Source organism: Drosophila suzukii, chromosome 3, assembly GCF_043229965.1.
Source record: "Drosophila suzukii chromosome 3, CBGP_Dsuzu_IsoJpt1.0, whole genome shotgun sequence".
Classification (NCBI taxonomy): Eukaryota; Metazoa; Arthropoda; class Insecta; order Diptera; family Drosophilidae; genus Drosophila; species Drosophila suzukii.
The window spans coordinates 90,522,639-90,534,516 of record NC_092082.1 but is presented as its reverse complement, the minus strand read 5'-3'; the positions used below and the strand labels follow the sequence as shown (position 1 = coordinate 90,534,516).

Here is an 11,878-nt window from a genome sequence, read left to right as displayed (position 1 = left end):
GCTAACAGCGAGAACTTGAACATGCCGTTCACCACGAGTTGGCAGCGCTCTTTAGCTAAAAACGACGGTCACACTGCCATGCCGGCAGCAAATTGACTAATTGACAATTACTGGAGGAAAAGCTTAAAACTCTCGAAGGACATGGAGCTGGAACTGGACGTGGTGGACTCGTTGCAGGCGCTGGCCTACGAAGGAGCCTGCCTGCAGCAGCAGAACCTGAGTCGCGCCCTGGACGCGGGAATCGGAAGTCCTGATCTGCGCGCGGTGGTCCATTGGTTAGCCCACGAATTGCACGTTCTGCGGAAAACCGATGAACGTGTGAGCTCCAGCCAAAAGGACAACGACGAGTTCGCCTTCGAGTTGTCCCTGCTGCTTACGGAACTGGGCTGCCCCTACCGCCGGCTGGTGCAGGGCGCCATCGATCAGCGTTTCCAGGACCGGGATGCACTGGTCCAGCTGCTGGAGTACCTTACATCCGAACTGATGACAACCAAGATGGTCCTGAAGTCCCAGCCCGTGGGTCCACCCTGCAAACGCTCGAAAACCGATTCCAATGTCCAACAGGCTGTGGAAAGCCTAGCCAAAGATCTGCAATTGGGCGAACTCCCGAAGAACATCAATACCAAGCTTCTCTTCGAGAAGATTACGCCCCGTTTGGAGCAGTCCCTGAAGCAAGTCAATCCGCAGGTGCTCAGTGAACCCCTGCTGAAACTTAAGAAGCCTTTGACTGATGGCCAGTGGCGCGTGTTGGAGTCCCTGCATCGAGATCTGGAGGCGGAGTACAATCTGCGTCGTCAGATGATGACCACGCGGCTGGAGGCCACTGTGCAGAGCTTTCAGTGGTCGGAGTCCATGAACCAGCGCTCCAATGAGATCATGGACCGCTTCAACCGCAAGATGCGGGAGCTGGAACAGCTTAAGGTTGGCGGAGAGCAGACCGACATGGTGGCTCTGCTGGCAGCTCGCTCGGATCTGGCCATCATTGAGAAGACAAGCTCGGCGAATGTGAGGAAGAACACGGCTTCCAAAATCCAAAAGCATGTGATTGGACGGGTTCCCGATCGCGGTGGCAGGGCCAACGAGCATGCTCCTCCGCCACCGGAGATGCCCTCGTGGCAGCAGCAAAGGGCCAGTGGTCCCCCAGGAGGCGGACGTGGTGGAGGAGGTAATTTTAGAGGAGGAAGGGGAGGCGGCGGCGGACAAGGAGGCGGCGGCGGCGGTGGAAGGGGAGGCGGAGGTGGACAAGGAGGCGGTGGCAACTGGCAGCAACCTCAACAGCAGCAGCAGCAGTATCAAAATCAAAGTCAAAACCAGCGCGATCGCAGCCGCGAGAGAAATGACCAGCAATGGATCAGCGGCAGTGGACGTGTTCAGGGAACTGGCTGGAATCCGCAGGCCGGACGAGGAGGTGGAGGTGGAGGAGGAGGTGGACGTGGCGGTGGTGGAGGACGTGGAGGACAGCGTGGCGGCTACCGATGATCCCTGATCCCGTATAACTATGATTTTAAGGAAACGCAACATAGAGCTACAACGACTGATCCTCCTATTATCCATTAACATTACGTTCCTTAACCACACGCATAACCCAGTTTAATTTATTGCGAAACCGATTAAATGTGTTTATAATTGCAAATGGACAGGCATTTAAAAATAAACTATATATGTCATCTATTTGCCAGCAAATCTCGCGTGTCGACTGCGCTTTTTCGAATCTGGGTTAGGTGTTTCACTTTCAGTGGGTTCGTGATGAACCATTTATAGTCTACATCATAGCCAAATTAATCAGATAGATAATGGGGTCAAAAGGGCAAAGCAATAAAATATGTTAATCTCTTGTTAATAATTTATATTGTTGGCAAAATATATTGTTTGGAATAGGTGGTATTTAAATTCAATGTAAATTGTAATGTAATCTTGAAAGTACATACTTCCTTGAACTTTAAATAGAATTCACACTTTGAGAAACCAAAGTTTATAATGATTATTCTTCCCTTTCGTTCATTGATGATGATTTTTTCAATCATTCTGTCATCGCTTTGTCAAAAATATCGCGTGGTGACTTAGCTGTTGGATATGGGTGAGGTTTTACACTTTCAGTGGGTTAATGATGATCTAGTTAAAGTTTTGGTTAGAAGTGGGGATAGCTCCATTCATCAGGCAGAGACATGGGTGAAATTTGGTAGCTTATATAGCATTTTAGAGGAATCTTATAACTATTTCTCTAAAATGCTATATTTTTTTGGAATGATCTGTTGTTACTTTATTTAGTTATAATCCTTTATATGTATAGGTACTTAAATGTTTTTAAAGTTTTACTTGATATTATTGATTTGTCAACTGCTTTCAAACGTCTCAATAACGCGAATCAATCGCAAGATTCTTGTGATCTTGTGCCCAATCCCCGCAAGAAGTACGCCCATGGGGCAGGTAACCAAGCATCAGACACACGCGACACTCGACTGCCATTAGCGTCCAATCTAGTCATCAAATGTGCCGGCTATATATCTGTCTATATCGCCACCACTTCGAGTCACCACAATTAACGTGGTCAATCAGCGTGAAAACCATGTCGAAGTCATCATGGATGAGCCAAGCCGGGCGCTTGGATCAGTTCAGCCGAAGCCCCAGATCGGAGAGGTCCAAAGTTCCCCATAAAAAAGTCCTATATATATTACGAATCCAAAATGCTTGTTAAACTGATTCTGACGTTGGTAATTGGCTATGGCGGCATTTTTGCGCCTGGCAGTGCACAAAATCTGTTGGATCGACTGCGTCCGGCGAATATAACCCGATTCGATGATGGCATCAAAGTGGTTTCCGGCACCAAGGTGAAGAGATACGAACGGCTAACGGTTCCGCTGGGAGGTCCGGTGGGAATTCCAGGACCTGCTGGACTCCTGGGACCTCTGTTGCCACCACAACCTTCTTATCTGGGATACACCTATGTGAGTATTTTTTCCTATATTTAATTACATATATTTCAGTTCTATTTATAAACTAATTTGTAACTTATACAGTCATTTAACCCATTATTCATTATCTCTTTTGTGCTACCATTTTTACACCAGCCATTGAAATACAATTTGTTGTCCAGCTCTATTTTCAATGAAAAGAATTGTACTGCCCCTATTTTCGCGGGTTTGACCAGCCACTATTTACTTATTTAATGATATCAAATTCTAATTGGGTATAATACTTCTAACTTTTTTTCTAAAATCTATTTTATGGTATGCTTTGAACTGTTTAATCATTTTATGAATATCATGAATTTACATTTTTTGTATAGCTTTTTAAAGTAGATTTTATAAATGAAGATCATGTCAGATTTATAAGACCATCAAACCAATTTTGTATTGTATTTAATTTTCAGTTTACCCATTAATTTATTTATTATTATTTTTTATTAGCAGTTGGTGCCCCAATGGCAGGCGGGTGCCAAATTGGTAGGCGATGGAGAAGGAGCAAGTGTGGCCGGAATGATATCATTCATACAGCTTCCCTACAGTTCGGATATAAAGGTGACGATCAATGTGACGGGATTACCGCCTGGCAAACATGCCCTGCATATCCACACCTTTGGAGATCTCAGCGACGGTTGCAAGTCCACTGGCGGACAGTTTCCAAATAATTTTGTAAGTCAGAAACCCTGAAATAAATTTCTAAGTTTTTTGATTCATTTTAAATAGTTCATAACTTATATAATGACTTTTCGTCTAATTTTGGATTCCTACAGCTTGGTAATGTGGACACCAAGGATGATGGCAGCATCTCGGCGGTCTTTCAGAGCATTTACCTGCAGTTGTTCGGAATAAATGGAATCGTTGGGCGTTCCATTGTGATTCATAGCAAGGCTATCGATCTTAATACTGCTCTAAATGCGGAGGTATTTTCGTCCTCCCTCCAAATAATGCCCAATCCATTGGCCTATCAGAACGAGGAGAATTCGGTGGGTCCGGTAATCGCCTGTGGAGTTATTAGTCTTATGAGCACAGCAGCCAGTGCGTCAGGTATGGCACCCGGATCATCATCACCACCGGCAATGGAAAACGCAGAGATTTAAATTGTATTCTTACACTAATCTTAATAAAAATATTTTGTAACTAAGGTAAGGCTTTGATCATTTCTAGTGATCAGTGTTTCGTATTGTAGTTTATCTTGTAATAATTGAGAGTTCTACCTAAAAGTATTATACAGGCTCTTTTAAAAGATTATAAAAACTAGAACTAGAAATTAATTAAAACCTAGTTCTATATTTCAACTTGTTGTAACCCTTTTGAAAGATATAAATTTAAAAGAATTTTTATAACGTTTATTTATCATCGGATTATTATATCGGATTATATCATCGTTTATCTATGGGCAATTTTATTATGTGTTTCATATTATTATGGACCCATTTTAAAACGATTTAACCATTTTCATATTTATTTATATGAATCCAAACTCCCAGTAATTGCAAATAAAGTGTTTCACTTCTATTCGTTTCCCGATCGTTAAATATATTCGGGCTTATCAAATTCAGCTCAGCTTTAATGGCCATTACGTGCGGCGCATGCGCAAAGGTCTGGGTCGCCCAATGGGCCAAAACTTTCTTCGTCGGCTGCCCACGAATCGAGTGGCCAGTTGCCTGTTGCGGTTCGCGATGTCCAAACGCGAAAGTAAAAGTTTTCCCAGCCCGGTGCTGATAGTATTACTGATTATCGCTTTAAATCAGGCGAAATCGGAGGAGTCCTTAAAAAAGGATTTCCCGCAGGCCAAGTTCGAATGGCCGTCGTTTGGCTGGATGCGGAATAAAACCACCAAGGTTACACCCTCTCTGGATATGAAAAATGACTATAGTCAAATGGAACTGGGCAACTTTGGGGACTTTGATCGTCATCCCTGCAGAAGAGTTTGCCAACAGGGACAATCGCAGAACTGCTACTACCAACTGGTGGTTCACAATTATCAGAGACTTGGTCCGGAGTGTCAAAGGTGCCAATTTGATGAGAGAGCCTGCGCAGCGGAACATTGTATTTTTGGTGATGGAGTGGCCAATCCAGTGATGGCTGTCAATCGCATGGTTCCAGGACCTCCTATAGAGCTCTGTGAAAATGATACTATGGTAGTGGATGTTTTGAATTACCTAGGTGAACCAACCACTATGCATTGGCATGGTATTCACATGCATCGAACTCCCGAAATGGATGGAGCACCTTTCGTAACCCAATATCCCCTTCAACCTGGTGAGGTCCAGCGCTATGAATTCCAGGTGGATCGCAGTGGTTCCCTCTGGTATCACAGCCATGTGGGTTGGCAGCGAGGATTTGGAATAGCTGGTGCTATGATAGTTCGCCAAACGCGACAGGAGAATCAGCATTCCCAGCTCTATGACTATGATCTCATAGAGCACACCCTGATGATTCAGGATATCTTCTACGAGTATAACCTTCAAGACGTACGTAATATCCTGGTGAATGGCAAGGGACGCAATCATCTCAGTCAGCTGCCGGATAATGATAGTCGTCATCGCTACGAAAGACTCAGGGTTTCGCCTGGCTACCGCTATAGAATGAGGGTTATCCTCAATGGTATATCCAACTGTCCCGTGGAGTTCTCTATTGAACAGCATAAACTCCTCATCATCAGCACTGATGGTAATGACATAATACCCGTGCTGGCAGATGGATTCTTCTTGACCTCCGCGGAGCGCTTTGATTTTGTTTTGGAGGCCAATCAGTATACTAAAAACTATTGGATCAGGGTACGAGGCTATGAACAGTGTGAGGGTAGGAATCTCTATCAAGGAGCTGTGCTAAGCTATCGAGGATCGACCCGTTCTGAGTTGCCACAGGGCGATATCATGGAGAAAAAGAGGAGCAGGTCTGCAGAGGAGGATCCGGTCTTGGTCAATGATTTTCGATTTAAGCCTACAAATGCATCGAATATATCTTCCCTCCGTCAATCCGTGGATAAGGATAATAATGTGGGAACCGTGGCCCTGCGTTCTGTAAATCAAGTACCCTGGACTCGTTACACCAAGTTCCAGACCTATTACTCCAGCTTCGGTTCGAGAACAGCTCAAAATGGAGAGATTCTTTTCCAGATCAATGATGTTTCCTACAATTCTCCGGGAATATCCCTTTTGCAGGGCAGGCATCTTTACCAGGACGATGGATACTTTTGTAATAAGAGTTCCTTGGCTGCTGAGGGAAGAAATTGTGAAAGGGAGCTCTGCGAGTGTGTTCATGTGATGCGACTTCCGGCCTATCGACCTTTGGAGATGGTCGTGGCCAACTATCTAGACAGCACCCATCCCTTTCACATACACGGCTTTACTTTCCGTCTGGTGGGACAAGGAGTCCTGGGAAATCTCAATGATCTGCGGAATGTAAGTAATCTCAATTTGTATAACATTATTACAACTTGTTCATGGTTAAAACATTACCCTTTTACCAAGTTTTGTTTATTGTTGATTGTTTATTGGTGATTTCTAAAAGATTTATATTGTTTTATAAAATTATAAAAGACAATTATACCACCCTTCTGTTTATTCTTTCAGATCCGAGAACTTGATCGCAGGGGAAGACTTTCAAGATTATCGGATGACTCTGCTGCCGTGGCGAAAGATACGGTTCAGATTCCGGGACAGGGCTACATCATCGTTCGCTTTATCTCAAATAATCCCGGGTTCTGGCTATATCATTGTCATATTGAAGCACATGCCGTGCAAGGAATGGTTGCGGTTCTAAAGATCGGTGAAGATCACCAGATGAAAAACATTCCAGCTCGTGTGCGCTGTTAAATATTTTTTTATAATCAATAGAGAATTATCTCTAGCTTAATTTTGCCAAATGGAATTACAAAATAATATTTGTAAATTGAAAAAATTCATCTATTTATACTAATTTATTGGAAATAAAAATTTAATTTATTTTTATAAAAACATTCGGATTTTTCCAATTTGTAACCATGTTAAATCTCAGTTACTATATCAGTGGGTTTTACCTCCTTTTTTACTCATATTCAACCCATTGGGCGTGTGTCATAAATTAATTTACGTTTTCGAGAATAGACCCGCCAATTCAAAGAACTAATCGTGTCACCTTAACTTATCGCCTATTTAAGGCACTTGAAAAAAGTTTTGATAATCTAACGGAAGAATTTACCCCCATCGACTATTAAGCCATTTATAGATTTAACGAGGCGTAGTTATATATTTTACAACCACCACTTCTATATGGGACACTACCTTTTTGATTACAAAAGTCGGCTAAGATCTAATGAGTTGAAAATGCATATGGATGAAATAGATGTCGAGTGTGAAGTGCAAGTCTGGTAGACCTTGTTCAACAATGAAGTGAGTCTACTTGTGGATGTCTAAGTTGCATCCGTTAAAGATAAGATATGGCTGGATTTTTGTTCTTATTTACATAATTATAAATTATGATAACTTGGAAACAAAACTATTGGACAGAGTTGGACTCTGATCTAGTTTCGTACTCGTTCATGATGGCTATAATCGGATCGTTGATGTACTGACGCACTTCCCAATTGTTTGCGAAGTCTCCATGATCCCACAGTGGGTCCTCCATATGGTGCATCACTTTGTTGGGGAGAGTTTCAGCAACCCTGAGGACATCTTCCACGGCAGACATATCATCATTATCCGAGTACCAAAGATGCATCTCGGTTGTAATGAGCTCAGTGGGGTAATCGGGTGGTGCCTCGGTTCCATATATCTTCAGATTCTTCTTGGTGCCGAAGTCGAACTGACGAAAATGTCCCGATTGAAACTCCTGCATGTAGTGGAGGATCTGATCCGTGGAGACACCAGCAGGCATGGCTCCCGATATCACAGAGTTGGCGGTCTTTAGGGAAACACAAATTGTTAGAAATGAATTATAAAGGTATTTTTAAAAACCTACCGAATTAGTTCTTCCTTGGTTCACAGGAGTTTCCTCACTGCTGCTGCAAAAACTGGAAACAATAGATCCCGGAAGACAAACACTGTACATGAGAGCTAGCACGAAATCATTGTAGGGCAAAAACTCTTGAGAACAGAAGAGCGTCGAATAAATGTTGTTAAATCCTAGGTATGGAGACAAGGAATTGACCAGGGTGTTCTCCATGTTATCCATAAAGGCCACAGGGGCCAGCATGTGAGCCGTCTTAACCTTCTTGTTATATTCCGGCCTCGAAGACATCAGGACAAACATGACGGTGGTGCCCTGCGAGTGACCCACATAGTGGATACCTTCCTGATCCTTTCCATTCTCCGTGGACAAGGTGTAATCAATGGCAGCAGCGATGTCGAAATAGGCAATCTCGTGCCAACTGAATCGCCAGAAGTCCGGATGATCTGTGGAGCGGGATGTGTGGTTTCTGGAGTATCTGTTTCCCCGAGCATTGCCCAGCCAAACATCATATCCTGCATCGGAAAGCAGGAAAGGAAGGCCATCATCCGGTCCCAAACTTGGCCAGGCATCGGAGCTGCCAAAGAGTCCATGCTGTATAAAGGCAATTGGTTTCTTCTCATCTTGGTTCTTCAAATTGTGGGAATAGGGAATTCGGAAGAGACTGATTATATAGCCATCTTCAGTGGTCACATAATGACGCTCCGCTGGGTAACCATGCTCCTGGATAAAATATGTCTGGAAACCGAGCTTATGATTATTTATTTTGTCCTTACAAAATTAAATAGATTTTATTTACCGTATCTGGAGCATTGGTTAAGGATAGATGTGCATCGGGATTATTAAATTGTTCATAAAAGTTAGTAACCTCCGCAGGATCCCCTTCGTTAGAAAGAGGAGCACCTAGGACAATTGTTCCCAGAACACTGAACACTAGGGCAGTGTAGACACCGATGTTAGATCTATGCATTTTGCGACCGAACTACTGGTAAAATTGGGCAAACCTTGTTCTTATAAAGAATAGCACCCGGCAATCGATTATCTAAATGAACCAATTAATCGCTCAATAACTGAAGTGGTGGTATAAAATACAACTTCCCTCCCACAAAAAGTTATTACTACAAGTAGTAGCGGAATTATGCCTTTTTTTTGATACTGAACTTAACCGCTTGAGTTCCTCTTATCTTGGGAAATGAAAATAAACGTATTTAATCCTCTGGGAAATTCGATGGAAAATCCCAGAAAGGGCAATGTCGGTATGGGAAACATTTTTCGTACTTCGACCAATTGAACTTAGGCTCATTTAATTGACTCTTTGCCTGATCGGTTCCTATCAAAATAAGTACTTAACTCAAGTGCCCGGTGGAAGTCTTTATAAGGTCGTAGTGCTCGGTATTTTCGCACCAGTGCAGTATAAAAATGTGTAGGTTTCACATCGTTGTCTTTGCTGCCTTTGTCGGCATTTTTCTGAGGACATTTGTCCAAGGTGCCCCTTTCCCTAACAAATTGGATCCTGCGGAGGTCCCCAACTTCTATGAACTGCTTAATAATCCTGAAGCACACTTATCCTTGACCGATGGTCCTGATAGGGTAAACTGGGAGGTGCGCCAGTACGAGGCGAAGTGATATGGACATGGTCCCAATCTTTAGAATTACTTCTTTATATTTAATTCACACTTGTATATATCTTATCAATAACGGATGCAGCTTAGACATTAATAAGTAGACTCACTTCATCAGATTTGCACTTCATACTCGACATTAACTTCCTCCATGTGTGCATTTCATTCATTAGATCTTAGCCGACTCTTGTTATCAAAAAACTAATTTCCCATTTACAGGTAGAGCTCGTAAAATATACTACTACTGCTCTTTAAATCTATAAATGGATTTATAATCTAATTCAGTTGATGGGGGTACACCTTTATTTAGATTATCAAAAATGTTCTTCAAGTAGCTTAAGTAGCCGATAAGTTAGAAAGCTTATTGAAGCACGCCAAGTGACGTGTTTGGTTTTGTCTGGTTTAAAAATCATTAACCTTTATTAGTTGGAAAACCAAATTAAATATATATAGACATTTTAACAATAAACAAAAATTAAATTTGTTTTTATAAATACAATAAAACTCAAAAGTAATAAATAATAATAATTTTTAATATGGTAAAAATACTTTATATGTAGTTTAATGGCTTTTAAAGAGGTATCACATGTACTAGCAATCTCTTAAATCCGAATTTTATAACTTTTAGATTGGCGCCTTCTATTCTTTATGGATTATCTCGACAGTTTAAATATAAATAATCGAACCACCGATAGTAAGAGCTACTTTAAACTGAACCACCCGTGGACCTCTACAAAAGCTGAAAGTCATGTGTTTGCCAGCAGTCAGTTGGCATCGAACCATCGGAAACATAAGTATAATGAGGAGATCTACGGGTAGCTTACTTATCCTGGCTGTTTTGGTCGTGGGAGTTTATTCCGCTGCTATAGAAGGACCCATTGATTTCTACAAACTGTACGATAATCCTGAAGCGCATATTAGTCTCAAGGGTAAAGCAACCACGGTAGGTTCAAAAAATTTTAAGGGGATATTAGTTGTAAATTATAGATCTTAATATTATAATAATATATAATATATTTTATTTCTAGGCTGATCGCACTGCCGCGCATGGATATCCTTCGGAACATCATCATATTATAACCGAAGATGGTTACATCCTGGGAGTATTCCGAATTCCCTACTCCCATAAGCTGCAGAACCAGAACGCAAAGCGACCCATTGTCCTTCTTCAACATGGTTTGACGAGCTGTTCGGATGCCTGGATATTGCAAGGACCTAATGACAGTCTGCCATATTTGCTGGCGGATGCGGGATATGATGTGTGGATGGGCAACGCTCGGGGTACATCCTATTCCAGAAATCACACAACTCTCTCCACGGATCATCCACTGTTCTGGCAGTTCAGTTGGCATGAGATCGCCATCTACGATATTTTGGCAATTATTGATTATGCCTTGAGGACGGAAAACGGTGAGGGTCAGGATGCCATCCACTATGTGGGTCACTCGCAGGGCACTACGGTGTTTTTTGCCCTGATGTCTTCGATTCCCGCCTATAACGCCAAAATTAAAACCGCTCACTTGTTTGCCCCGGTGGCTATTATGAAGAACTTGTCCAGCCCTTTGGTGCGCTACTTGGGTCCCTATTTGGGCCACAGAAATGCCTACTCGATCCTCTTTGGCTCCCAGGAGTTTTTGCCTTACAATGAGTTTGTTATGGCCTTGTTCTTTAACATTTGTCAACCTGATGTCCTTTACCGACCTGTGTGTGAAAGTGCCATGAAAACCCTTTATTCTGGAGGTCGTGTGAATATGGTAAGTTTACTTTTTAAAAATATATTTAAATATTACTAATTAATATATTATATTAGACTGCCATGCCGGAAGCTATGCCCACCCATCCCGCGGGCTGTTCCACCGATCAAATGTTGCACTATCTGCAAGAACAGCAGTCGGGCTACTTCCGTCAATATGACCATGGAACCAAGAAGAATCTGCAGGTTTACGGATCCGAGGAACCGCCGGAATATCCTGTGGAGTTGATAAGTTCCCTGGTGCATTTGTGGTACGCTGATAGTGATGACCTTGCCGCTGTGGAGGATGTTGAGGAAATAGCCAATAGATTACCAAACAAGGTGATGCATCGCATGGCGGATCCGGAGTGGAATCATGGTGATTTTTCCCTGAACCGGGAGGTCCGTAAATATGTTAACGAGCCTGTGATTTCCATAATGGAGGAATACGAGCTGAAGAACAGCGAAACGTAATTGATTGGTTTCCTAATCTCAGAGGCTCTCATTGCCTGTGATAATTGGATTTATTTTAAGTTTACCGATAAGCTAGTCACATTTAAACATTTTTTATTTACTCAGAAAAAAGGAAATGATATTAAATTTTCTATGAAAATCGGAGTTAATGAAGT

General features: G+C 42.4%; 5 protein-coding genes across 7 annotated transcripts; 4 read left to right on the top strand and 1 right to left on the bottom strand.

Annotated features, from left to right (window-relative positions):
• Positions 1-59: 59 nt before the first annotated feature.
• On the top strand, positions 60-1,683 carry LOC108011765 (protein FAM98A). The gene has a single exon (XM_017076996.4). The coding sequence runs from the start codon at positions 142-144 to the stop codon at positions 1,477-1,479; it is 1,338 nt and encodes a 445-aa protein (XP_016932485.4). The 5' UTR covers positions 60-141; the 3' UTR covers positions 1,480-1,683.
• Positions 1,684-2,611: 928 nt separating this feature from the next.
• Sodq (Sodesque) lies at positions 2,612-4,109 on the top strand. Of its 2 annotated transcripts, none has more exons than XM_017076997.4 (3): positions 2,612-2,945; positions 3,408-3,632; positions 3,734-4,109. In XM_017076997.4, the coding sequence occupies exons 1-3, from the start codon at positions 2,685-2,687 to the stop codon at positions 4,058-4,060; spliced, it is 813 nt and encodes a 270-aa protein (XP_016932486.1). In that variant the 5' UTR covers positions 2,612-2,684; the 3' UTR covers positions 4,061-4,109. The 2 variants fall into 2 exon arrangements, with proteins under 2 accessions (XP_016932486.1, XP_016932487.1); XM_017076998.4 differs by having other exon boundaries at positions 2,613-2,945; positions 3,411-3,632.
• Positions 4,110-4,561: 452 nt separating this feature from the next.
• Positions 4,562-6,818, top strand: Mco3 (Multicopper oxidase 3). Its single transcript, XM_017081910.4, has 2 exons — positions 4,562-6,370; positions 6,542-6,818. The coding sequence occupies exons 1-2, from the start codon at positions 4,577-4,579 to the stop codon at positions 6,782-6,784; spliced, it is 2,037 nt and encodes a 678-aa protein (XP_016937399.4). The 5' UTR covers positions 4,562-4,576; the 3' UTR covers positions 6,785-6,818.
• Positions 6,819-7,168: 350 nt separating this feature from the next.
• Positions 7,169-8,885, bottom strand: LOC108015474 (lipase 3). Its single transcript, XM_017081904.4, has 3 exons — positions 8,695-8,885; positions 7,908-8,633; positions 7,169-7,850 (listed from the first exon to the last, which is right to left on the bottom strand). The coding sequence occupies exons 1-3, from the start codon at positions 8,863-8,865 to the stop codon at positions 7,446-7,448; spliced, it is 1,302 nt and encodes a 433-aa protein (XP_016937393.4). The 5' UTR covers positions 8,866-8,885; the 3' UTR covers positions 7,169-7,445.
• A 414-nt stretch (positions 8,886-9,299) lies between these two features.
• LOC108015441 (lipase 3) lies at positions 9,300-11,862 on the top strand. Of its 2 annotated transcripts, none has more exons than XM_070996084.1 (3): positions 9,300-9,485; positions 10,546-11,271; positions 11,328-11,862. In XM_070996084.1, the coding sequence occupies exons 1-3, from the start codon at positions 9,315-9,317 to the stop codon at positions 11,721-11,723; spliced, it is 1,293 nt and encodes a 430-aa protein (XP_070852185.1). In that variant the 5' UTR covers positions 9,300-9,314; the 3' UTR covers positions 11,724-11,862. The 2 variants fall into 2 exon arrangements, with proteins under 2 accessions (XP_070852185.1, XP_036675582.3); XM_036819687.3 differs by lacking the exon at positions 9,300-9,485 and adding an exon at positions 10,202-10,460.
• The last annotated feature ends 16 nt before the right edge of the window (positions 11,863-11,878 follow it).

Excerpts from the sequence above, each read along its gene's own strand:
- LOC108011765 (XM_017076996.4), top strand. The coding sequence starts at position 142 with ATGGAGCTGGAACTGGACGTGGTGGACTCGTTGCAGGCGCTGGCCTAC.
- Sodq (XM_017076997.4), top strand. The coding sequence starts at position 2,685 with ATGCTTGTTAAACTGATTCTGACGTTGGTAATTGGCTATGGCGGCATT. Across the intron at positions 2,946-3,407 it reads CTTATCTGGGATACACCTAT|CAGTTGGTGCCCCAATGGCA; the intron begins GTGAGTATTTTT and ends ATTTTTTATTAG. Across the intron at positions 3,633-3,733 it reads GACAGTTTCCAAATAATTTT|CTTGGTAATGTGGACACCAA; the intron begins GTAAGTCAGAAA and ends GGATTCCTACAG.
- Mco3 (XM_017081910.4), top strand. The coding sequence starts at position 4,577 with ATGGGCCAAAACTTTCTTCGTCGGCTGCCCACGAATCGAGTGGCCAGT. Across the intron at positions 6,371-6,541 it reads ATCTCAATGATCTGCGGAAT|ATCCGAGAACTTGATCGCAG; the intron begins GTAAGTAATCTC and ends TTATTCTTTCAG.
- LOC108015474 (XM_017081904.4), bottom strand. The coding sequence starts at position 8,865 with ATGCATAGATCTAACATCGGTGTCTACACTGCCCTAGTGTTCAGTGTT. Across the intron at positions 8,634-8,694 it reads TAACCAATGCTCCAGATACG|ACATATTTTATCCAGGAGCA; the intron begins GTAAATAAAATC and ends CTCGGTTTCCAG. Across the intron at positions 7,851-7,907 it reads ACCAAGGAAGAACTAATTCG|ACCGCCAACTCTGTGATATC; the intron begins GTAGGTTTTTAA and ends GTTTCCCTAAAG.
- LOC108015441 (XM_036819687.3), top strand. The coding sequence starts at position 10,266 with ATGTGTTTGCCAGCAGTCAGTTGGCATCGAACCATCGGAAACATAAGT. Across the intron at positions 10,461-10,545 it reads TCAAGGGTAAAGCAACCACG|GCTGATCGCACTGCCGCGCA; the intron begins GTAGGTTCAAAA and ends TTTTATTTCTAG. Across the intron at positions 11,272-11,327 it reads CTGGAGGTCGTGTGAATATG|ACTGCCATGCCGGAAGCTAT; the intron begins GTAAGTTTACTT and ends ATATTATATTAG.